This window comes from Dermochelys coriacea, chromosome 12, assembly GCF_009764565.3.
Source record: "Dermochelys coriacea isolate rDerCor1 chromosome 12, rDerCor1.pri.v4, whole genome shotgun sequence".
In the NCBI taxonomy this organism is placed as follows: Eukaryota; Metazoa; Chordata; order Testudines; family Dermochelyidae; genus Dermochelys; species Dermochelys coriacea.
Window position 1 is genome coordinate 23753972 of NC_050079.1, and position 26593 is coordinate 23780564.

Sequence of the window (26593 nt, forward strand, 5' to 3'; positions counted from 1 at the left end):
ATGAAATTGCAGGTGCTATTGTCCTTTACTCTTCAATCCTGACAGCAGTAGTCATAGGCGCCGACTCTGTGGATGCTCCAGGGCTGGAGCACCCATGGGGAAAAAATTGGTGGGTGCAGAACACCCACCGGCAGCTCCCCAACCCACCCCCCCCTACTCCAGCTAACCTCTGCCTCCTCCCCTGAGTGGGCCAAAGTGACCTGCTTCTCCCCCCCTCCCAGCACTTGTGCTGTGAAACAGCTGTTTTATGTGGCAAGCCTGGGAGGAAGGGGGGAGGAGGGGGAATGCAGCATGCTTGGTGAAGAGGCAGGGCCAGGGCGGGGATTTGGGGAGGGTTCCAATAGAGGCAGGGAGAGGGTGGAGTTGGGACAGGGGGCGAGGCCGGGGCCACAGGGGCAGCAGCATGAGCACCCACCAGCACTAACAAAAGTTGGCACCTGTGGCTGTAGTGATACTGGTATCGTGAACTAGATTCTTTCCATGTCTGTTGTGGGATCATATTTGGGATTTGTTGGTCTTCTTAACTCCTGAGTTTGGAAACGATTACTATCTTTCTTGTAAGAATCATGCTGAAACATGGTTAACTACAGTGTTTCAGACCAATAATTTGGAACAATGCACTGTGGTGTTTTTTATATGGGTTTCAGGGGGTAGCCGTGTTAGTCTGTATCAGCAAAAACAATGAGGAGTCCTTGTGACACCTTAGAGACTAACAAATTTATTTGGGCATAAGCTTTCGTGGGCTAGAACCCACTTCATCGGATGTGGGTATGTCTCACACCCCCTGGTTAAAAGGTCTGTAAAGGCAAAGGTGCTAGCTCCTGGGATCAATAATTTTGCGCTTGAGTGACCTCTTTTGGCCAGCAAATGTGGCTGTGAAGAAAGTTGTATCCTGCCTATTCATCCTTATAGAGGAAGTGTTAGTGTTGCTGTGTGATGAAGCTACAGGAAATTAAAGATGAAAGTCCAAAGGAACCTGGCCCCACTCCCACACCATTCCAGGACAGGCACAGGATTAGGAAAGGGATCTCAAACACCTGTCCTGTTATTTCCAAGTTCATTGTTATTTTGCTGTCACAGTCCATCATTCATAAGGTCATAGATGTTAGAAACGGAAAAGCCCTGTTAGGTAATGCAGTCCAAATACAGGGTTTCTTTCTGCAGTATGACAGGTTTCAGAGTAGCAGCTGTGTTAGTCTGTATTCGCAAAAAGAAAAGGAGGACTTGTGGCACCTTAGAGACTAACAAATTTATTTGAGCAGAAGCTTTCGTGAGCTACAGCTCACTTCAGTTCTCTAAGGTGCCACAAGTACTCCTTTTCTTTCTGCAGTATGTTTTCTACTGTATTGCCCCATCTTGATTTAATCTTGTAAGGGACAAATGTGAACTGGTGGTGGTGGCTTCTGCTTGCTTCTTAACTTGGAAATATCAAGATGTAAAATATGAGGCAATGAATGATCCATTTAAAATTATTAGGGTTAGAATTATTATTAGGGTGCCCACCCCTCCCTTATTTTAAGATGTACTGAAATGTATTAAAACAAGTGACATTTTAAACATGCCATTGAAAGTTGATGACAATTGCATTGTATGCCGGAGGGCAGCAGAGCTATAAACTCGGGAGAACATACGTGGTACTTCACACCGTCCCTCAGCACCCCAAAGGCTTGATGGGGGCAGGGGGTCTGAGCTACAGCCGCCCCCTGGGGTTGCGGGCTCTGGGCACCGGAGCGCAGCCCGGGCAGGCGAGAGCAGGCCAAGTCCGAGCACGCCCCAGGCTGTTCTGCTCCATCCCCACACAGCGACGGCGGCGCCCGCCCAGCGCCCCGCCTCTCTCACGTGACAGCGGCGTGGCCCAGGCGTCGTGGTCGGAAGATGGCGGCGCCGGAGGCCCGCGACAGTGAGGAGGAGGAGCTGGCGGGCTATGGCACCGCGCTGGAGCCCCTGCCGGAGGGTAAGGGCGCTCGGGGCCACAGCCGCTCCCCCGGCTTGTGCGGAGGCGGCCCCCTACCTAGCCCGGCTAACGCGGCCGGCGGGCGGTGAGCGAGGGGCCGTGTCTCCCCGGAGCGCTCTGCCCACGTGAGGCCGGGGCGCGGGGGAAGCCGCCTTGAAGCCAGACCCAGCGGGGCTGCCCCCGTCTCGGCCGCCGCACATCCTGGCCGCTTCAGGGAGCGAGACGAGCCAGCTCCTCTCCATGGCCGCCGCCGCCTGGTCTGCGGCTTCCTTCTCGTGCTGTGTCCCGCGAGTGCCTGTCCCTGCGAGAGGCCCGCCCCGCTCTCCCCGGTCAGGGCCCAGTAAACACCGGGCCACCTCCGCCTAGCCCGCGAGGTTCCCTCTGGCCGGGGGGCAGAAGGGGCTGGGTGGGCGAACGCTAATGAACCGAGGCTGTTGTGCTGCGGGGTGCTCATAGGGGAGGGCAGGGTTGACGACACCTCCTCTGGGCTCGGCCTGGTGGTTGCGGAGGCTCGAGGTAGTAGTGCACACCGCACAGCCAGCACAGTCCTACCAGGGCAGGTCTACACTACAGCCTGGATCCAGGCTCTGAGATCGAGCCACCGGAGGTCGATTTAGCGGGTTTAGTGAAGACTCACCAAATTGACAGCAGATGGCTCTCCAGTCGACCCCTGTACTCTACCCCAGACGAAAAGAGTAAGGAAAGTCGACCGGAGAGTTTCTCCCTTCGACTCTCTGCAGTAACTTGACCTAAGGTACATCAACTCCAGCGATTCACTGCTGTGTAGCATAGGTTGACTTACCGTGGTAGTGTAGATGTAGCCTGAAAAGGGAGTAGGTGGTACAGATGGTAGTCTAAAAGCTGGTAAATGTACAAAACCAATAAACTGGAGGGGGTGCAGGGATTCCCCTCTAATCTTTGAGGGCTTGTCTACACTACCAGCCGGATTGGCGGGCAGCAATTGATCCAGCAGGGTCGATTTATTGCATCAAGTATAGACATGATTAATTGACCGCTGAGTGCTCTCCTGTCGACTCCGGTACTCCACCAGAATGAGAAGTGGAATCGATGGGAGAGCGTCAGCTGTCGACTCACCGCAGTGAAGACCCCGCAAGTAGATCTACGTACGTCGACTTCACCTGCTGCTATGCTATTCACTTAGCTGAAGTTGCATATCTTAGATCGACCCTGTGTGGTAGTGTATACGAGCCTTCAGTTACTGAAATCTCAGGTATTAATTGTAGCAGTAGTAGAAGGTCCTCAGTTTTCAGACACAAGTGTGATTAAGGCCTGGGTCTGCACAAGGATTTTGTACAAATTCGATTACGGTTGTGATTTTGTTTACCGAAATAGTTGTACTAGTGCAACTTAGAGTGTGAACAAAGTTATGCTGGTATAAAGATGCTTTATCTGAGTATAGTTTATTTCCCTTTCTGTGCAAGAATAAGCTAGACCACTTGTACTGCTTTAATAATACCAGGATTTTTAAAGCTGTACACATTTTGTGTGTAAACAAGGTCTAAATTGACAGTTTCTCTTTTAACAATGTCACTGCTAGGCCAAGTTCTCAAATGAGTGTGCTTAAATGGAACATCAAAAATCTTGGCACCATTGAAGCACTGAGCCTTCAGTTCTCAGTACATTCAGACTGTTTCAACAATCTGGAAGTTCCATGCATTTCTGTAAGGCCTTGTTGTTGGTGTTCTGATTTTTAAAAATAAAGCTATATTATATTTATTAAAGTTGACTTTTTTTTCCATTTCTATACTCAGATAACCAAAACTACTGTGCATGACTGATACAAGGCTTTTGCTATAACAGAATTATATTTCTCATAAATGTTGGAATGGAACTGATGGAAATAAACAACGAAAGCCCTCATTGTTATTTACTTAGAAAGATAAAAGTGGAAAGCAATTAATTGTTGTAGAAGTTGGACTCTATACAATAAAATACCCCGTGGTTTGTAGTGCTTCTTGCCCAAGGATTAGATACAGTGTTGCTCATTTTAATACTGTTTCATATTGCCTTATAAGGGTCAGGGTCAACACTTTTCCTGTTGTATCCAGTTTCATAAATAGGCATCCTACCATCAAAAGCACAGAGTGCATCTAACCAGCTATGGGTGGATGTGCATGGATATACATGCAAAGGTGCACTGGCCACATGAATGTTTAACCTTTATTCTATGTATTATATATGTACAGTATTATATTTCAATGGTAAATATTTGCATAATATAGGAATGGTGCCCTTTAAAGGCCATGACAAGATTTTTGGGGCCTTAGAGGCCTGATCCTGCAAACACTTAACCCTGGGGCTTAGTTCTTACTGCCATGAGTAGTGTTGAAGTCAGTGGGCAGTAAGCACTGGATACAACAATGTATCAATTGTCTGTCCCTGAGACTATAAATCTCTTGGAGAAATGACAATATTTTACATGTTTTGCCAAGCCAAGCACACTTTTGGTTTTCAGTAAATAATAATGAGCTTACACACAACAATGAGTTTACACAAAAAGGAGATTATATATACACTTTAAAAGTGCTTATTATGCAAATCCCTCTGTTCCCTTGAAGTCGTCTTGTTAAAATGTGATTTCAGCACAGTCAGTTGTATGAAATATTTCAAGGTCCATGCAATAGATTGCATGTCAGCAAACGTTTGCACCTGCACAGAGCCTCATTGACTTCTCTTAGGGGGATGGTGCTATTGCAAGTGTTATTTTTTTGGCAGTGTCATGCAATTGAGGTTCTGACCACTTAAAGATAGTTTTAAAGGTCCTGTTGCAATGATAATGTTGTTAGTTAACCTCTGTCTCGATTAATTTCAAAATTGGATAGTTATAGTCTGCCTTCCAAATTCCCAAAGCTTCAGTTGAATATGATATTAATAACACTTAGCACTTTCCATTTTCATAATGCTTTACATAATGCTTAGAACACCCTCTAAAATAGGTAAATAAATATTATTCTTCCAGTTTTACAGATTGGGACATTAAGGAGACAGACAGTTTGTGGTTTGCACACAGCCATGGAAAAAGTCGGTGTCAGAACTGGGATTAGGATTTAGGAATTCATCATCACTATTTTTATTTTCTTATTCTCTCAGTTTCTGTTTTAAATAGCAGCATGTAGTGCTGACATGCCTCTTCAGAGGTGGCTGCTATTCCTGTGAGGAAAAAATAGTGACTGAGTAGAGTAGGGATTTGATTCTCTGTTCAGGTTAACTCACTTTCCTGTTTTTTGTATTTTGATAATTGTAGGTGAACGAATTAAGAAGCCAGTCCCTCTTCAAGAGCAGACTGTTAAAGATGAAAAGGGACGATACAAACGTTTTCATGGAGCGTTTAGTGGTGGTTTCTCTGCTGGCTACTTCAACACTGTTGGTTCAAAGGAAGGTCAGAGATTGTGTCTGAAACTAGTTCCTCTCATGGAGAAGAACTGAAGTAATACTTTATCAAAACATAACACTACTCAAATTATTTTTGGGAAAACAAATGTAAATTGGCATTATGTATTTTTTTTTCTGCTGATGTTCATTGTAAATAGTTATACTTTTCTATTAAAATGAATATAATTGAAGATGCTGCCTTTGGAATGCTCTTCTTATGGATGCATTCATTGTGTTGGCATGTCCTTAATGTGTTTCTGATTAATAGAATGGCAAAATGGCTACGTATAATCTTTCCTTTCTGTGTTCATACATTATATTAGAGTTTCTTTTTATACATTTCTTAAAGATTTGCTTTCTTTTAAGGATGGGCCCCTTCAACTTTTGTATCATCACGTCAGAAGAGAGCAGACAAAACAGCTCTTGGACCAGAAGACTTTATGGATGAAGAGGTAAGTTTACAAAAATGATACAAAAAGTTGTGGCATGACAATACTTCACATATTTGTGTATTTTATCACTGTATATTGTTGCATGAATTTATGTAGATATGGATAATAGAATCACTTTTATTATTGATAGTACTAATAAAAAAATTTGTAAGAATGATCCATTATTTTAAATTTTCATCAAAGAACTGATTTAATCTTGTCAGGGACAAGTGTGTATTTGGTGCTGGTGGGTTCTGCTTACTTCTTAACTTGGAAATATCAGGATGCAAAATATGAGCATCCCTTGTTTTGCTGGCAGACTAGTTTTGAGGGCTGCTGGGTGTTGTTGGGAGCTGTTTTAGGCCTTAAATGTTTGTAGGCAATTTAGTTAAACAAAATAGGGTTTTAAAGAGTCTAAATAAAAATCATTTTATGTTCTTCTTACTTTGTGTGTGTGTGTGTGTGTGTGTGTGTGTGTGTGTGTGTGCATGTGCGATCATAATTCTAATCAGTTTTCTTACGGACCTTAGAGTCTTCTAGGTCAGACCTGTTTAAAACAAACAAAAAGAAAAGCCTTACAAAACAGAAAGCAAACAAAACTTTCTAGGTCTCCATTATAAAGAAGCATATGTAAATAAAGACTGTGATTTTTGAAGGTGGTTAAGGGGAGGTAGGTGTCCAACTCTAATTAAATTTCAATGGAATTGGGCACCTAACTCCCTTAGGTGCCTTTGAAAACCCAGCTAAAATAAAGGACATAAACTCCAGGTTTCCTTCAACTGTCATCTTTAATATTAGTCTATATTTGAAGAAAAGTTATTTCTAATTAGAATTTTTCTATTGTGTGTGTGTGTGTTTTTCAGGATCTTAGTGAATATGGGATAGCGCCTAAAGAAATTACGACGACAGATGACTTTGCTTCCAAACTCAAAGATAGAATAAAAGAAAAAGCTAGGCAGATTGCAGGAGTAACTTCATCCATTCCAGGAACCACTGCACTGGATGATTTAATAGCACCAGCAAAGTAAGTAGATATAGCACCTTACCCCCAAAACCAAAACACCTATGCTGTATTGGCAAGTAAAAGAATATCTGACTACTGAATTCAGTGCAAAGTACTGCAGAATATATAAAATTGCATTTTCAAAGGGACCTCTACCTGCCTTCTTGTTTTGCACATGCAAATTTGTGTGCACAGTCATTTGCAGTTCTGCATACAAGGTACATATACAAATGAAAATTTGGCCCATACTGTTATGAATTTATTTATAGCTTGCAGGAGATTCACAGTAAATACTTTTAAATTAGGCTGTCAGCATAAATGCTTTGTTCTTAATTTCCTCTTAGAATAACTATTGGTGTTGAATTGTTGCGAAAAATGGGCTGGAAAGAAGGACAAGGAGTTGGACCTCGAGTAAAGCGAAAGCCACGCAAACAAAAACCTGGTATGTTCAATTAAGTTTTGAGTAATGGAAAATAAAAAGTTTCTAGTTTTCTCTGTGCTATTGAGAAGATATTTTAAAAACCTTTTATTTGCCTTTTTTTTTTTTTTTTTTTATGCAACTAAGGCCTGGTCTACACTGGGGTGGGGGGGAAGGGGGGAATCAATCTAAGTTACGCAACTTCAGCTACATAGCTGAAGTTGATGTACTTAGATCTACTTACTGCAGTGTCTTCACTGTGGTAAGTCGATGGCTGACACTCCCCGTCGACTCTGCCTGCACCTCTCGCTCCGGTGGAGTGCTGGAGTCGATGGGAGAGTGCTCAGCGGTCGATTTATCGCATCTAGACTATATGCAATAAATCGACCCCTCCCCCCAGATCGATCGCTGCCTGTTGATCCAGAGGGTAAGGTAGACAAGCCGTAAGAGAAACTTACTGAAGAATTGTAACTTCATAGTATGGTGCTGTTATGTCTTTGCAGATCCTGAAGTAAAAGTATATGGCTGTGCGCTACCACCTGAAGGATCTGAGGTATTACGCAGGCAAAAGTTACTGTTATTTATATAAAAATTACTTTTAAATTATATCTAAAGTATAACTTTATATATATATATAAAGAAGTATAAAAAATCTGACTATTATATGACTAGAATATTAATATTTGTAGTGTTGGTCCCAGGACATTAGAGAGACAAAGTGGATGATGTAATATCTTTTATTGGACCAAGTTCGGTTGGTGAAAATGACAAGCTTTCAAGCTACGCAGAGCTCTTCTTCCGAATATTAATGGTTGAGTTAAGGTAAACCTAGAAGAGCTCCTTTCCTAGTCAGGCATGTGCAGAGATATCCGTATGTGTTTAGAGAACTCTTAAGCTTTTTCAGAATAGGACTTCATCTTAACTAAATGTTACTGTGGAACTTACATTTTTATACTGCTGTACAGAGTTTAATGTTTGTTTGTTGTAATGTATTTTAACTTTGTAAAAGGATGAAGAGGATGAATATCAGCCAGAGAATGTGACGTTTGCACCTAAAGATGTAATGCCTGTAGACTTGACTCCTAAAGAGAATGTGCATGGACTTGGTTACCAGGGTCTAGACCCCACCAAAGCATTGTTTGGGGTTTCAGGAGGAAAACACCCCAGTCTTTTTACTGATGGTTCTGAAAAGACAAGTAATCTACTTGGTGATCTGAGACATAGTAAAGGAAGAAAACTGGGTATCTCAGGCCAGGTAAAACATTACTGTTTATACTTTGTTGCAGTGCCAGTTATAGGAAATAAATATGTTTGTCTTAAAATCTCTCTTAAAATGGAATTAAAACAAAGTTTTAAAGCAAATTGAAAATACTATTTCTGTTGTTAAAAATAATACTTTGTACTGCTCTGTACCCTTTTGTCTGAGAATCTGAGAGAACATGAATTAAATCTTAATAATATCTTATGATGTAGGATAGTAGTAGTTTGAAATTTGAGATGGGAAAACTAAGGCACAGATAGGTAAAATGACCAAACACTAGTAAACAGGGTAAGCCTAAATCTTGAATTTAATATATTTTTATTGGTTGAAAGAGGTAGGAATTATTGGTTCCTATTACATTATGCATGACATTCCAATATTAATATTGTGATTTAAATAAATTGTGGAAGAGTGGAATAAAACAAACGTATACTTTTTTCTTTTTTTTTCCCTTAACATTGAAAGTACTCTTAAAATTGCAGTAGAATCTGTAAGGGCCAAATGCTATGCTTCCTAGTCCATAATCAGGCAATACTTCTGTTTAAGTCAGTGGCAATTTTTACTGTAAATGTAGCTATTTGTTATTACAGTGTTGTTCCATATTCTCAGAGAGCCAGGAACAGTAGAAAAAAACACTACCTTATCAATGTGAAGCAATGCTTTCATTAAATGATCCCTTTCACAAGGTAGTCTCATTTTTTTTCCTACTGTTCCTGGCTTTCTGAGAATAAAATGTAGATAATTGATTTTTATTTCTCCATGAGGCCTGATAAAGATGGAAAATACTCAGAAATTGTAGAATGATTGCAAGAAACTTTGTGTGGTTTGAGAACAGGACTGGGAGGCAGGCTACCTTACTTCTGTTCCTATTTCTAACCCGGACTTGCTATGAAGCCATGGGTGAGTCCATGAAGCTTCTATATGGCTTAGTAGTAAGTTAATGGGTGTAATGGAATAATATCATGATGAGTGCGGTGTAAGTAAAAATGAAAGTGAACATTAAATTTCTCCAATTGGAGTAAAACGAGCTTTTTGTGAACCAAAGATGTTTAATTTTTGGCCATTTCCTTCCAACGCTAGGTTCTGTCAGCCGCATTTAATTTCCCTTTAGCACTATGCCCTGTGATTCATGTTTTCAGACAGGAGAAACATTGTCAAGTTATGTGATTTTTGGGAAAAAAGAAATATGGTCAAATACGGTTGTATTTATTCCCATTACATTGTTCTTCTCCTCTTCAAAGGCCACCTGCCAGCATAATTATTTTCTTCCTTTAGTGCTCAACTAGTGCTGTTCTTATTTAGATGGCAGGATATGTTGTTCAATGTTATATAACTAATCTGCTGGTTATAAACCAATCATGCCTCCAACGTAGTGGTCCCAGTCCCTCTCTGCTTGAGGAGCTGGAGGACACGTTTGCTGTTTTGATCATTGGTCTCCCATTGCTACATGAAAGTTATCAAACTGGTCCCAAACATGTAATTTTAATTTCAGAGACAAAATATACATATTCTGATGTGTTACTTTTTCAAGACAGAACTGTTATATTTTGACACTGTAGAAGTCTAACCATTTTTAATTTAAAAAATTTGTCTAGGCTTTTGGTGTAGGAGCTTTGGAAGAAGAAGACGATGATATATATGCTACTGAAACATTGTCAAAATATGATACGGTTCTGAAAGATGAGGAACCTGGAGATATGCTGTATGGTTGGACTGCACCTAAGCAGTATAAAAACAAGAAAGGTAAGAATTATAAATAGATCTGAAGTTTCAGTGTAATTGTACTTAAAATGTATGTAAGAATGCTAACCTCTATTTCCCAAATATTTTCATTAATAAAGGATTGATATTTTCTAGCCCTGAGATCTGAACATTTCACCTAGTCTCCTACATTACACGCTTCTAGTAGTTCAAAAGCAGATTAAATGAAAACTTCTGTTTTCTTCAGTTTAGTCATGTATTTATCTTAAAACATTTTTTTTTCTGCTGCAGGAAAAAATAGTAAGTGAAAAGCGTACCACTATAAAAATATAGATGATATTAAGAGAGCTTATTCCAAAGTTGTCCATGGCCAAGGTATAAAATATTATATGGAAAATATGTTAAATATCATGGTTACAAAGAAAAGCATTCAAAAGTTAGGAAATGCCAGGATGAAAGTTGCCTATGCAATAGATCTGAAACTACACTAGCTTTATACAGCTCAAAATTACTACGAAAGAGGGCAGTTGTAAGAGGAAAATAATTACCGATAATAGTGGTAATAGTTCACCACTAACATTAGTGGTTATGGTAGAAAATCTCAGAAATACTGTGTGCACTAGGTCAGAACTAATACTAGGCCGTGATAACTTACACAGTAGTTTTAATGTCAGAAAAGATGCTTGAATATTTAAGAATCCTTCAGTAATTTACTTGCAAATTTAGGGCCTGATTTTGTAGCCCTTAATAATAATGGTAGTCCTTGGAGATTTGAGTGGAGCTGCTCACATGAGTAAGTGCTGTAGGATCAGGTGTTTAGTCATTTGCTATGTATCATGCAAAGCAGCACGTGGTAAAGTACTGTCTTTGGATTTAATTTTATGTACATGCATAAACTTCTGAATTTATTTCAAAATGACTGATTGAATTTGGTTCCATCAACATACATAGCATATAGCTAGTCACAGCCGTGGAGGCTTCGACAGATTCTGAATGGGATAGGCATGCCTCAGGGATTGTTTAGCAAAAATTATGCAGAATATGAAAGTCACTGGTAACTTTTGCATATTCAATTTGTATTCTACAATGCATAGCAGTATTAGTTATTGCTGATCATTCACAAGTTGAGGAAAAGAGTAAGGGTTTTTAATAAGGAATTAAAAAATATCAGGACATACTAATTAAAGGATGCGGTATCAGAAAATAGAATCTTTTGAAATTATTTCATTAAAAAATTTAAGTTGAATAGCCCTGTCTATGAAGTTAATTCTATAGTTGTTGGCTTTGAAAGTGCTGACTAATACTGTAATCATTTTATAGGAATGGAGAAAGAAGTTAGATATATTGGCAAAATTCTGGATGGCTTTTCCTTGGATTCTAAATCATCAGCTCCAAAGAAGGTAAATAAAATGTAATGTTTTCTCTTAGCAAAAACAACTATTATAATTTTGCCATCTTTACGTGTTTAAATATAGACAATAAGTAATCATTAGTATGTCAATAATAATCAAACGAGTGATACGCAATTTGACTGAGCTCCTTGGTTGTTGTTGTATTCTATTGCATTCATATTGTGTCTTGTAATAGGAATAAAAGTGTTGATAAGCAACAAAGGTATCCTAAATAGTCAAAACTATAGGTTTTCAGGTTGATAATTCAAACCTGAAGTTTGTCTATCCATTAGACATACTAAATGCATTCAGAGCTGCTCACTGCTGTTTGGCAGCAGTTTGGAGAATTGGTTTTAGCAAGCATAACATATATATTCTACTTGTCTGTTGTTCAAACATAACATCGTATTTTCTTAGTGACCAAGACCTCTCAAATTCACTCGTAGTGACAAATTTGTTTTAACCCTATTTTTAGGACTTAAGTTTAAGTACAAGATGTACTGGAATAAGTGTAGAGTGGGGTAAAATCAAGGCGTATATAAAATTTTGTGACAGTATGCTTTCCTAAAGAGGAAATAGAAAGAAAAATCCACTTAGTATACTTTACCATACGGAGGCATTGGGATAGCTGTTGTTCGTTGAGAACTATTCCTTTAAGAGATATGAAAACAGAATTTCGGTGGAGGATATTAAGGTATTTTAGAAGCTTAGGGAAACTATTCAACTTTTAAAATTTAACGTTTAAAAGTGCATGTAATTCCCATTGTAAGGAAGGTGAATTCTTAAGCAATATCCAAAGCATTTTCTGAAATAATTATTTTTAAAAATGTAGTTCTTGATTTGCTATTTGATCTATAGTATAATTTTTATAAACTGACAATTTGGTAATTTATTTTTTTCAAGTTTCAAATGTTCCTGTTTATTACATTGCCATTTATTTATTGACTCAGACTAATTGAGCCTGTCCAGTTTGTTTGTTATATAGCTTACTTTTCTATTGTTAATGTTCACAAATTAAATTGACAATAGTTAAAGGAGTATATAGGTTGGGGATGTCCTTTTCTGCAAGTCTGAGCAGTATATACTAGTAGTCTATAGTAAGACTAACTTTTGTATGCTGCCCAGTGATTTTAGTGAAGGACATCTCATCTGTAAATAACAAATATGAAACTACATCTCTCACTGTGTTTTCTGTTTGTTTTGGAAGACTTATCTACCGCCTGACCTGCCAAGGGATTACAGACCTGTCCATTACTTTCGACCAGTGGTAACAGCTAGAAATGAAAACCCCCTTTTACTTCAGGCATTAGTTGAATCAACTGGGAAACTTGAGACTGATGCTCTGCAGCAAAACAGACACACACTGAATGCGTCTCAAAGGAGGGAATTGCTAGGAGAGACTGCTCTAAAAGGTATGTGACATAGTGTGTGACCATACTTCTCCTTATTTCATTATAATTTAGATTCACTTAACACTGACTAAACTACTAGGTTATCCCCATAATATTTTTAGAACAGGGAATACTTGTTTACAAACTTGAATATTTACAATCTTGAATATATATATATTTTCTAATTTAATAAAAATAAAACTAAACTCACCCCTTATGTTAGCCAAAATATTGGTCAATATGATCCCTAAATGTCAGTTACTGGGAATACCTACAGGTGTTTTCAGTTCCTCACACTAATTAAAGGAGAAAAGTGTGTAAAGGTATTTCATTTTTTGCTTCCATGAAGCCTGAATTTATTTATTTTTTATTTTTTTTTAAATTTTTGCTTGTGGGTTTTTGGTTTGTTTTTTTTAACCTTAGAAATTCAGGTCTTGTGTAGCCTGAAAGACTTTATAGCTCTCTAGTCACTTATGACATTATATGAGTCTAGAGAAAATAGCAAATAAGAGGGAAAGGGGATGTTAGACTTCTTAAAACTTTTTTTTTTTTTTTTTTTTGGTTAACACCTGTTTAATGTCAACCAGTAAAGGATACTGGAGAAAGAACAAATTCATTGCCTTTCCCTTCAATTAATTTGTGAGGCCAAAATACTCATGCTGCGAGACAGGGTGGATTGATTTAAATGACAGATTTTAATCCACAAGCAGGTAACCTTTAGTAAAATAATCTATTTTAATCTTGCTTTGCATTTGTATATTTGAATTGTTGTTGCTAAAGAAAGGTTGGTTCTCATTGGTTGGTAACCATTAAAATATGTTGATTTGCAACTAAATATAGCCATTGTACTAATTTTGGTCCTCCTTTTTGCTAACCAAGATACTCTATATTTATACACATTTATTTAAGCAAGGATATCATTACTTACATTTATTCAGATTTTTAATTTTTACACTTGTTTAGAAAATGGTGAATGATGCATTTTTTTTACTTGATTTGTGTCAAGCTCTGTTTGAATAGAAAAGTAATTAAAAATGCACAAAACAAGCATTTTTAATTTTATTAGACAAATAAAACTATCGAATGTATGAGATAAACTGAGACTTTTTAATGTATCAAAATGTGTTCTTCATTTAAAACTGACTTATTAAACAAAGGAAGTATTATTATATGTAGTTACTGAACTCATTGTTTCGTATCACCATGTCTTTCAAAATTTTAGAACTAATAGGGCCTCGTTCACTCATAGTTTTATTCGTAGATTAAAATTAACAATTTTTCTGCCTTTTTTTCTTTTTTGACTCCCATTGGGTTTTTTAACTTTGAGTGAACTAGTCATTGAACTGAATTAGTTGAATAAACTGAGATGAAGAAAACATTATTTCTTTGAATGCAGAAGAGGCTACTCTTGCCAGAAGCTGATTTTGCACTTTAACAATTTCAGGTTCCAGATGCTTAGCCAGTGACTTCCCACCAGTGCAGTGGTTTGACTTTCTTTAAAACTTGGCAGCAAACATACTGCTTAATATTTGTTATTTAATTTAAATTATTTTAATAGACTATAATAAGTTTAGGTCTTAACATAGGTTGTCATCATTTCAAATTTAACTGGAAATAGGTTTATTTATTAAAAAAAAAAAACCTGCATTTTATTTAAATAAAAAAATCTGATTTTAATAAAAGCCATCTGATTGTTTTGATTTTTTTCTTTAAATAATAGATTTTTATCCACCCTGCTCTGAGACCCCCCCAGAAGAAGGGGCCCCCGCAAAACCTGGAAAGGTCAGACTTCACATTTCTCAGTAAAAACTAAGGAGGACGGTTCCTTTTTGTCTTTAGCCTTTCAAGCCTTTTCCATACATCATAAATAAGCAAAATATGGCACAAACATAACTTAAAAAAAATATCCATTGCAGGTCACCCTTAAATTTCTGAGACAGAAATTAAGATTGTATAATAGCTATAATAATGCTATTTTGTCAGCTTTTAAAGCATTCCATCTGGCAAAGCTCCATGGCATAGCCTTTAACTTTCTGGCTCGTGAGAACTGGAGATACTATCTGAACTAATGGTACGACTCTTTAATCACCAGGAATAGTTTTTGTTGGGTAATGTGAATAATTCCCTGACCCTTGCCCCCGAGGGCTGAGCATGACACTTTTGTAGAATCCCTAGCCCTTCTTCACTTAGGAAGCAAGTGACTGGGACCAGGAGTTGAACCGTACATGGCAGAGTTTGACACTGAGACCACGAGCTAATCATTTTATTTATAACTGAAAACAGCATAATAGATTAATATAATAGCTAAATTATATGTAATATAATTAATATATATGCACATGTTTATATAATAATAATAAAAATTGAAAAAAGGATTGTCCAAAACTTTCAAACCACTAATAAACTACAGTACAAGCTGTGTTATCCAGCACTTTACCAACTGGAAAGCTCTATAAACTGGCATTTCTGATCTTCATTGAAAGTCCGGTTTATAGTCCGGTTGGTGCGGGGCCGGCAGGCTCCCTACCTGGCTCCACATGGCTCTCTGGAAGCGGCGACATTTCCCTGTTGCACCTAGGTGGAGGAACAGCCTAGAGGGGTTTGGAGTGCGGGAGGGAGTGGGAGTGCGGGATGTTACTTGGGGTAGGGGGTCGGGTGCGGGAGGGTTTCGGTGTGCCAGATCCAGGTGGCGCTCACCTCGGGCAGCTCCCCACAAGTGGCAATACGTCTCTGCTGCTCCTTGGCAGAGATGTGGCTAGGCAGCTCTGCGCGCTGACTCCACCCTCCCCCAAGTGCTGGCCCCACAGCTCTCATTGGCCGGGAACCATGGTCAATGGGAGTTGCAGGGGCGGTGCCTGCAGAGCCCCCTCTGCTTAGGATCCAGCATCCCCTCCTGGGGCTCAGGGCAGGGAGTTGGGGCGCAGGAGGGGATGCTGGATCCTAAGCAGTAGGGGCTCAGGGCAAGGAGTTGGGGCGTCTCTGCTTAGGATCCAGCATTCCCTCCTGCGCCCCAACTCCCTGCCCTGAGCCCCCTCCCACACCCAAACTCCCTTGCAGAATTCGTGCCCTGCACTCACTCCCATGCCCCAGTCCTGAGCTTCCTCTTAGTTAACCGGAATTTTTGACTTTTTTGACCTCCCGTTTCCCCAACATGCCGGATAACAAAGCTTTTACTATATTAGATTGTGAGGTTTAAAAAAAAAAAAATGGAGCATATACATATGCTGTACAAAATTTTACATTCCAGATTTCTATGAAGTCTAGCTCTTTACACTATCAAATGTAGACATCCCGGGTTTATACTACGCCAGTTGATTTGTTTTTCATCATATGTATCTATACATATCTATCAGTACAAAGATCTGGTGGGGCACAATATATATGAATGAGTGTGAGGCACTATCCTGCTCCTTTCATAAAAGATGCATCCACTCAAACAGGAGAGGGCCTCTTGTGGTAAAATAAATCTCTCTGTAAATGACCATTTAAAAATATTTCCTCAGGATTTCCAGCAAAGTTGTGACATTTAAAATTAACCACTACTAGAGTATTGATTTTTTTGATGATTGCTTGGCTATCTGAATGTATGTACATCCTATATTTAGACACATTTTTGTTTAGATAGGGAAATAATATACATATAATATGTTTTATTCATGACAGTAGAGTTAGTTACAAAGATGTTTTCTTTTCTATTTATCTCCTTATTGCTTTTTTCCATCTTCAGGTCCATCTCCTTCTGTTATGGAGTATCTGTCAGGGAAAGACAAAGAGAGAATCAAAGAAGTAAAACGGGCAGCTGAACAACAAATGAAAACACAAACTTTGCCTCTGCAATCCTTAACTATCTCATCCTTCTCATATGGTGTTCATCAGAAGTGGCAAATGGCGTTGGGGGGGCAGTTAGCCACCCCTAGTTCTAGTGACTTCAAACCATTTGCAAAAAATCCAGAAAAACAAAAAAGATATGAAGATTATGTAGAGACTCTTAAACAAGGACAGAAAGGTAACTAGCCAATGGTCATGGAAACTCTTCTGCATTTTTTAATTTGGAAAAAGTTATTTCTGCAATTTTGATTGTGTTTCATTTTAAGCTTCTCATAGGCTTGATTCCAAAATTCCATACATAGCGCTTTTCTTTCTGTTTCCTGAGGGCCTAATCTTGCAAAATTTAGGCACATAAGTAATCCCATTGACTTCAATGGGACTACACATTAAGTGTTTTTGAGATTGGGAGCTTAGATCATACTCATCTTAGTTTCTCTGATCCCTCATAATGTAGCTCACAACCTCACAGATGAGGGGTTCTCAACCTTTTTCTTTCTGAGGCCCACCCCAACATGTTATAAGAACTCCACAGCCCACCTGTGCCACAACTGGTTTTCTGCATGTAAAAGCCAGGGCTGGTGCTAGGGGGTAGGAAGCAGGGCAACTGCCCACCAAGCTATATTGCTCAGGCTTCAGCTTCTGCCTCAGGTGGCGGGGCTCAGGGCCCTGGGCTTCAGCCCCATGCGGTGTGAGGCTTCAGCTCTCTGCCCTGGGTCACAGCAAGTTTAACACTGGCCCTGCTGGGCGGACCCCCTGAAATCTGCTTCTGGCCCCCTAGTGGGCCCTGGACTTCTGGTTGAGAACTGCTGTCATGGACCATACTGTGATCTTGCAGTTTTTGTTTTTGTTTCCTTCTTGTTTACCTTCCAGCTCCATACCTTCAATCTGCTTTTAATACTCATCTCTCTTTTTTTGTAATGAAGACCGTATGTACTCTGGGTACAGTGGGACCATAGTAATATTAATTTAGTCTGTCACCAGGAAGTATCCTTCATTCCCTACCCCCACACAACAGTTTAATGTTCCAGAATACCCATTGATATAAAATATGATGATTTTCAATAGTTGTTGTTTTCAGGGATGGGTATTTTTGCTATGCTCTCTAGGCTGCCTCGCTCCACTCTTCAGGTCCTGCTTAAAACCTTCCCCCGTGCTCCCCAATTATGCCAGGGAAATGGGGAGCTCGTAGTTGGCTTTAGCAGTTAATATCCAGGGCTCCCTGTTCTTCAGTCGCTGTGCTGTTCTCCAGGAAAATCAGCTAACCAGCCTGTGCTTCTGGGTTCTCCCCACTTTCCATCTGCAGACTGGGCTTCAGCTCTGCTGGGCTTCATGGATCAGTGCAGGGAGCAGGTACTGTAATCCAATTGACTTGCATTTGGTAGGGAAAGCTGGATGATGAGAGACGTATCTCAGCAAGAAAGGGAAACAGAAAACAAATGTCAGATGCCCGGTTGCACCAAAAAGGCAAATTCTGTGGCAAAAATGCTGATTTTTGAGGTGTTTTCAAAAAAAAAAAGCCATATCCCATATCTATGGAGTCCACTGGGTCCCTTACTAAGATGAAGGAAAGCTCAGAATCAGACGTTGGTCCAATAAAAGATGTTACTTAACCCACCTTGTGCCTCTGAGATAGAGGCATGTTGTTACTTCGGTGTATTTTTTTTTTTTTTGTTATTGCAGCTGCATTTGGCTGCTCTTTGATGTTGAGCTCTGTCTTTGTAGTTTATCTGCTCAGGACATAGATTGTTGCTTTGTATAAAATGGAACAACTTAAATCTATTTATTAGTAGAACACGATGAAAATGCAGGAAATCTTGAAATAATGTGGAAAGTCAAAAAACTCTTTATCAGAAGCTCCGCTTGGTGTTGATTTTGTTCCTATCTCCTCTAGAAGCAAATATGAACCAAAATTTGTTCCTTCTAAGCAGGAAAGGATGAGTGTTTGTTTTTTAAAAAAGCTACTTGGCACATCTGAATTTGCAGTTATGAGTATGCACATTTTATGCATCCAAAAAGCCAATTTGAATACTCAAATGCAAATTTAAACTTTACTAGCAGGTTCGCATATTGAGCTTTTTACTTTTACATTTCAAGCATTTTGTTGGAGTTGTGTGTGATTTGTTTTGTTTTGTTTTTTTTCTATGGACATTTAATATTTTGTATATTCCAGTGTGCATTACAGAGCATTGTTAGGTGTCAATAGTACAGTAATGGGTTAGGTAAATGAAGTAGCCATCATTCATTTGGTAAAGATTGTCATTCTGACACTATTTGGGCAATCATCCCTGGGTTCTGAAGAATAGTATATCCAGCAAGACACCTGGGGTTACCCCTATTCTTTATTTCTGAAGTCTTCCTCACCTTTATATTCAACTGCATATTCATCGGACCCTTGTGGAGATGAGCTTGGCTTCTGGAATTGTTTGAAAGAATCACAAAATGAGTTAAACCCACATACAAGTTAGTGTATTTTATACTTAAAAGTGACTTTTAATGGCTTCTAAGCATTTCTGTCCTTTAACTTACAATAGATACATCAGAGAGTCGTTCAGATCCGGGTATGACAGAATGGGAGCGAGGAAGGGAACGAGAAGAGTTCTTCCATGCAGCAGTGCTCTACAAATCCTCCAACTCAGTCCTGTCATCAAGGTTTACTCGGGCCAAGCATGAAGATGACACCGACAAAGTGGAAGTTCCTCGAGACCAAGAGGTTCATGCTGTTAATAATCCTGTATTGTGATTACCTGTATTAACATTCAGTAGCACAATCCAATTTATTTAAAACATCATGGTAGAAGATAAATGTAATAAAGTGTGTTGCCTTAAGAAACCAAAAGGAAATATACAATACTGCTCGCACAGCAGTAGTTAAGTATTTATCATTTAAGTTCTCTGAATGGTGACACTATTACAATAATAGCAGGCATTTTAGAAGGTGATTATATTCTGTAGAATATATAATCAACATCTGAATTTTACAGATGAATATTGATGACAAAGACTCTGCAGTGAAGATGAAGATGTTTGGCAAGCTCACAAGAGATAAGTTTGAGTGGCACCCTGAGAAGCTATTGTGTAAAAGATTTAATGTTCCTGATCCCTACTCTGAGTAAGATGATTAATCAGATATTTTAATGTTTTCAAAATGGTTTTTAATTGTTCTGAAATATGTGTTTGTGTAATGTTTGGGGAACATGCTATCTTGAAATCTCTGGAGGCTGAAAACCTCTCTTTGTCTTCAGAATAGATGCAACCCAGATAGAACAGCAGGCAAGCTTCCTTCTGATAACTTGCCAATTTGCTTTTTACCTGAAATGGGAGGATCACCTCTACGCACTGTCTCATTAGAGATACTTTGAATGGAAATAGGTGATTCTCCCCCGCCCCCCATTCCCCTCCCAAACATGCTCCTTTGTTAGGGTTTGTATGTGTTAATAGCTGCTTCATGGACTCTGCTTGTTTTGTGGATAATCTGAGACTTCATTTTCCAGTGTTGTCCGTCCATCCCATCATTAAAAACAATGATTGACAAATAATTTCATTTTCCTCTAGTTCATCGATAGTTGGGTTACCCAAAGTGAAACGTGACAAGTATTCTGTATTCAACTTCTTAACGCTACCGGAGTCTACCACAACTACTATAACTCAAACAACAAATGAAAAAATGCAACAGAATATCAGTCCTAACAGTAAGTGGGTCAGCATTTTATTAGTGTAATCCCAGTAGTTAATGATTTAAAAAACACTGATGTACTTGTCATGGAATGTGAAAATACCAAGATGCAATTTCCTTAAAAATAAAAGGAAATGGTGTGAAAACTCAGAGCTACACAGATAAGGTCAGAGCAATTGAAATCAGTGGAGTTGTACTGATTTATAGCACTGAGAATCTGGCCAATAGAGATCTTCTAGTTTAGAGAATTTTTTTTTAAATATAGGCAGTAATGATAAAGCAAGTATTAGTAAATAATTGACCTGACCATGAAATGCTGTAGTATTTAATATAAAGCTAATTAACCATGATGCTTGGGATCTTGTACCATTTTTTAGAGCCAAAGAAACCATCAAGATGGGATGTATCTGACAAAGAGAAGAAGAAAAAGGATTCTATTAGTGAGTTCATAAGTCTTGCTAGATCAAAAGTTAATATTCAGCAGCAACAACCAGAATCAGTAATAGAAGAAGACAGAAGTAGAACAAATGAACCCCTTCCCAATAAGGTATAAGATCTCCAAAGGTTTGATGTTTTCAGTAACATTCATGCTATTGCACATTGCTCTTCTCCTTGTTGATGGTTTTTTGAAATGCCTTTCCTTGTGCATGGAGAGTCAGTAATAGCAACTCATACTAAGTTAGAAAAGACATGTCTGCACTTGAGGCCAAATTTATGCCCTCCACCTGTGGGAAAGAGAGCTGCTTCTTCACAATATATCTCCTATGGAAGCTCCTCTTCTGGGGCTCTGCAAGCATTGGGTTCCTCGAATGGAGAGGCTGCAGGCCCAGGGCAGATCTAGCTGCTCTGCTGTATCATACATTCACAGATGTACACTAGGAGGAACTTCCTGACTTTGGCTCTAATTTACTTAGGTTCCCATTCTGTGAGCTTAAGCAGTGGCAATGGCAGGAGTGGTTCTGGTCACCACAGTTCCTGCGGCAACATGTTGTCAAGAAGATGTGGAAACCAGGAGGCAGTGTGAAGGCACCAGTAGACTATAAGTGGCACTGTGTGGATCTTGGAGTTCCAAGGGTTCTTTGGCCTGAATCTCCCTATTGTGTGCGGTGGGAGGACAAACATCAGTTTTGCTCCCTGCTTGAACAGAAAATGGGGGAAAAACCTCTGCAGCAGTAAACTATTAAATTTCTAGTCTTCTACATGGGGAAACATATTTATACATTGATGGGGAATTTGGGATTTGCCATGACAGTATTTAGCATTGAAATGCTTTGTACTTTATTCACATCATTTTGCCCTAGAATTTCCTACCTAAAGCACATAATTTTAATATACGTGATTCTTGGCCTGTGGTCGTGTGCTGCTGGTGGTACATGAAAAGCTGGCTGATCTCAAGGTGTTGCCAGTCTTTGTTGTTTCAGGTTTCAGAGTAGTAGCCGTGTTAGTCTGTATTCGCAAAAAGAAAAGGAGTACTTGTGGCACCTTAGAGACTAACAAATTTATTTGAGCATAAGCTTTCGTGAGCTACAGCTCACTTCATCGAATGCATTCAGTGGAAAATACAGTTGGGAGATTTATAAACACAGAGAACATGAAACAATGGGTGTTACCATACACACTGTAAGGAGAGTGATCACTTAAGATGAGCTATTAACAGTGGGGGCGGGGGGAACCTATCCTTGCAACAAAGCCCGTTGCCAACTCTGTCCACATATCTATTCAGGGGACACCATCATAGGGCCTAATCACATCAGCCACACTATCAGAAGCTCGTTCACCTGCGCATCTACCAATGTGATATATGCCATCATGTGCCAGCAATGCCCCCCTGCCATGTACATTGGTCAAACTGGACAGTCTCTACGTAAAAGAATAAATGGACACAAATCGGACGTCAAGAATTATAACATTCAAAAACCAGTCAGAGAACACTTCAGTGTCTCTGGTCACTCGATTACTGACCTAAGAGTGACTATCCTTCAACAAAAAAACTTCAAAAACAGACTCCAACGAGAGACTGCTGAATTGGAATTAATTTGCAAACTGGATACAATTAACTTAGGCTTGAATAGAGACTGGGAGTGGATGGGTCATTACACAAAGTAAAATTATTTCTCCCATCTCCCACTGTTCCTCAGACGTTCTTGTCAACGGCTGGAAATGGCCCTTCTTGATTATCACTACAAAAGGTTTTCTTCCCTGGCCTCCCCCTCTCCCCCCACTCTCCTGCTGGTAATAGCTTATCTTAAGTGATCACTCTCCTTACAGTGTGTATGTTAACACCCATTGTTTCATGTTCTCTATGTATATAAATCTCCCCACTGTATTTTCCACTGAATGCATCCGATGAAGTGAGCTGTAGCTCACGAAAGCTCATGCTCAAATAAATTTGTTAGTCTCTAAGGTGCCACAAGTACTCCTTTTTGTTGTTTCAATGAGACAGCTAAAAACAGATCTCATAAGCAAGTTGGTATAGTTGCCACAGGAATATGTGATAATGAGTGTGAGGAAAGATGATGTCCATTTCTAGAAGTTGGAGGGGCGGGGGTCCAAACAATGTGGGGGGAGAGAATCCCCAATCCTTGCTTTCTATGGAGAAATGTATAGTTCAGATGAAGGAAAATACTTGTACTTCTAATTCTTGCTGTTTTACTGAAGAAGCAAAACAGTAATTTGATGTACATGAAACTCTGCAGGCATATAGAAAAGGAGTACTTGTGGCACCTTAGAGACTAACAAATTTATTTGAGCATAAGCTTTCGTGAGCTACAGCTCACGTAGCTCACGAAAGCTTATGCTCAAATATATTTGTTAGTCTCTAAGGTGCCACAAGTACTCCTTTTCTTTTTGTGAATACAGACTAACACGGCTGCTACTCTGAAACCTGCAGGCATATAGATCTTGATATTTTGTTTGTTTCTACAGAAGATAGTACTCAATGTGATTCTATTGCATGTGGGGACGAATTGTGGAGACCTTCTGTAGCTCCAACCATGAGAAATTACAGGGTTAACAAAAAAGAGCACAAATTGGGTAGTTTATCATAAATAACAATTGTCCCTTTTGCATATGCAGTTTTAGCAGATATGCTAGTGGAGGCTATTTGAAAATTTGACCCTAACAGTGAAATTTGTTAAGAGCTATCAGTTTTTTTTAGGGTAGCAGGATAGTTCTTTTGTTTGCATTAACTAACATAGGTTGACTCACACATTTGACATTGATTTTATTGTGTATGGACTTAGGGTTTTGAACGAGAAACATTTAATAAAGGGGTGGAGGGAATTTACTCTTTGGAAAGGGTATGCAAGCCTCTCTCTGGTCCATGTAAGGACTGTGGGGGGAGCTAGGTTGCAGACAGAATGACCCTACTGTCTTTGTAATCCTTAATTGTTCTGCACTGTCTAGAAGTTGGTGCAACTCAGGGTGAGCAAAGGGAAACATGGGCTTACAGGAATTGTATGGTTATACATACATAGGGGACACAAGGATAGCAAGTATAGTCTCGGATTGTGGCTGTAGAGGAGGTGTGATGCCTTCCAGCAGATGGGAGGTTTATTTCCATCTACTACACCCACGGATTTTCCTGCACAAAGTCCACTTTTCTCTGCTTTGTACAGGGACGGATGCATATTATTCTGAGGAAGATGTTAGATTTGTTTATTGTGAACTTAAGCTAAAGAAAAAGTATCTAGAGTCTATTGACTTAAAAATAAAGTGTTAATATTTTATATTCTTTCAAGTGAGCTGTTCTGACCTGCATGAAAAAGGGGCACGATGCAGCGTTCTGTATTGGAAAGTGACTTAATTTAGCAGTGTCTGAGCTCTTCTACTGTGCATCAACAGTTGTCAAGTTTCTAGACTTCAGATTTACTGTAAAATTTGCTAATTTTAAAATCCTCAATGAAAATACCATTAAAGGTGTCACAATATTTTATCTTAATGGAGAGACACTTCTTTCTCTGTTAGTGTTTACATTTTTTTCCTTATGGGCACTGTTATGCAGGCAGTTAATGAAAGCACTGATCAGAAAGAAGAAGAAAGCAGACCATCTATGGATTTATTTAAAGCAATCTTTGCCAGTTCCTCAGATGAAAAATCATCCTCATCTGAAGAAGATAGTGATGAAGAGGCGCATCAGCCACCTTCTGCTGTACCAAACTCGGAAAGTACAAAGCATGCTAATCTGCCAGATACCTCCTCAGCTGATGTACAAGGTAATAGTTAAGTTTGTTCAGTTTCATGAAGTTCTAGTAATTTTATCAGAAATTTAAAACATTGTTAGCCTAGTAGAAAAATGCTTTATACCAGTCTCTCACTGGTGTAACTACACTGTTCTCAAGGATTAACACCAGTGTAAAACTGGAGTAATGGAATGCTGAATTAAGTGTTCTCTATTTAAATATTATCTACATAGCCATAGGCCAATGACAATTTTTACAGATACTGTCAGATGCATTTGTTTGCTAAATAGAGTGAGGGATGAGGACTAATCCCATATTAGTCTGTAAAGAAAGCCCCAAAATTGGGTGATACACCTGTAATAAGGTATATGATAAAGTATATCTATTTAATGATGAAATTTTGACCAGACTGGAAATAAGTAGAATTTGCATTTATTTGAAAAAGGAATTTCCTTTCTATATTTTGATATTCTCATTTAAAATAATACTGAAATGGATTTTTAAATAGTACAGCAATATAGCTGTATCTCACCAGTTCTCACTATCGGTCTACAAAGCAAATAAATTCACGGGACTGGGGGGAAAAAGGAGTTTTGTTCTATTATTTACCAAGATTTAAAGCAGAGTATTATAGGGAGTTCGCATACTAGAAAATAAAGTAACACTTACTAGAATACATTTAATAGTTTACTAGGAAATATTAGTAAGCAAAATAACATTTATTAAATAACAGTTAAGGATGATGTATCTTTAATTTTTAAATTGGCTTTTGTTTGCTTACTTACCAACTAGAAAAAAAAGGCAATATGCAGTGGATCTCCCAGTAATTAGTGCCAGTTAATCTAATTAGTGCAGATGGAGTAATAAATTACTAAATAAAAATAACACTAATGTAAAGTAGCCTTATTTCATAGTAAAAATACCGATTTTATATATACTTTATAATGTGGAAACTTTTCAAACTGCTTGGTCTTAAATCATCTTTTAGGCTATTACCAATCTTCAACACTGGAATTTTGCCTAATTCTTGAAAAATTTGCGGGGGTGAATCTGTTTTTTGCCCTTAAGTTATAGATTGTTTTGTTAATATTTATACTTGTGTTGCCTGCAATTTTAAATTTAATTTAAAAATCAGTAGCACTGTGATCAAATATTTGGTGATCCCAGTCAGTGCAACCAATGTTTGAAATGCACAGGAAGGTGCAAAGGGAAAAGGCATCAACTTCTCTTTGTTGATGATAAAGATTTTTAAAAAGTTCAGAAGATTGGGTACAAAAAAAGAAAAGCTTAAGAAATCGTATATTTATGTAACTGAAGTCCTTTTTAAAGAAATTATGTAATTATTGGAAGCTTCTGAGGAGCCTTTTAATAAGAAATAAGGGTTAGAATCACCTTCTGCTGCTTTGAAAAACTAGTAAGGGCAAAATCTAAACAAGAGTGCAAAATTCATTAACTTGTCTTTATTTGATATTTCATTTTTAATGGAATATTTTCTCAGCTGTCTTGGGTATGGGATGTATTTTTTCCTTTTAAGTTAACCTATATGTTTGCTATTCTAGAATGTATGGCTGTTACAAGTGAACCTGACTTTGTGCCACCTCTTTTGAAGGCGGAGCTGGATAAGGTAGAAGAATTTGGACCGAGGTTGCCTCCAGTTTTATTTTCTAGTAAGTACTGAAGACTTTAAATTTTGTACACTAAAAATGTATATATGATGCAGTTATTTTATTTATGCTCCCCATAAACATCTTCAGTTACCTCATTATCTACCTTCAAATCCCCTTCTCAAAACTCTCCTTTGTCATGATGCCTACAAAAATCTGGGGTGCTGGGACCACTGCCTATCGTGCTAACCAATATTGTCTTATTATTTCCTGATAGTTCCAGGTCTCTCTGCCTTCATCTGTTGTCTCTTGTCTTTTATATTTAGAGCCCTGCAAATCTGTGGATATCTGCTTTATATCTGTG

At 38.7% G+C, this 26593-nt stretch overlaps 1 protein-coding gene across 2 annotated transcripts in view; it reads left to right on the forward strand.

Moving 5' to 3' along the window:
* Positions 1–1819: 1819 nt before the first annotated feature.
* The window catches only part of GPATCH1 (G-patch domain containing 1), a 29989-nt gene continuing 5215 nt past the window's right edge, over positions 1820–26593 (forward strand). The window contains exons 1-17 of one of the 2 annotated variants that reach the window (XM_038368437.2): positions 1820–1954; positions 5220–5354; positions 5714–5799; positions 6642–6802; positions 7126–7223; positions 7703–7752; positions 8209–8454; positions 10056–10203; positions 11482–11561; positions 12760–12964; positions 16671–16949; positions 19303–19481; positions 19753–19880; positions 20324–20460; positions 20822–20991; positions 24448–24658; positions 26185–26292. In XM_038368437.2, the coding sequence (XP_038224365.1) occupies positions 1876–1954; positions 5220–5354; positions 5714–5799; positions 6642–6802; positions 7126–7223; positions 7703–7752; positions 8209–8454; positions 10056–10203; positions 11482–11561; positions 12760–12964; positions 16671–16949; positions 19303–19481; positions 19753–19880; positions 20324–20460; positions 20822–20991; positions 24448–24658; positions 26185–26292 (2500 nt within the window). In that variant the 5' untranslated portion in view covers positions 1820–1875. Of the gene's footprint in view, positions 1955–2507; positions 2709–5219; positions 5355–5713; positions 5800–6641; positions 6803–7125; positions 7224–7702; positions 7753–8208; positions 8455–10055; positions 10204–11481; positions 11562–12759; positions 12965–16670; positions 16950–19302; positions 19482–19752; positions 19881–20323; positions 20461–20821; positions 20992–24447; positions 24659–26184; positions 26293–26593 lie in introns of those variants that run through there. The other variant, XM_038368438.2, reaches the window with a different exon arrangement.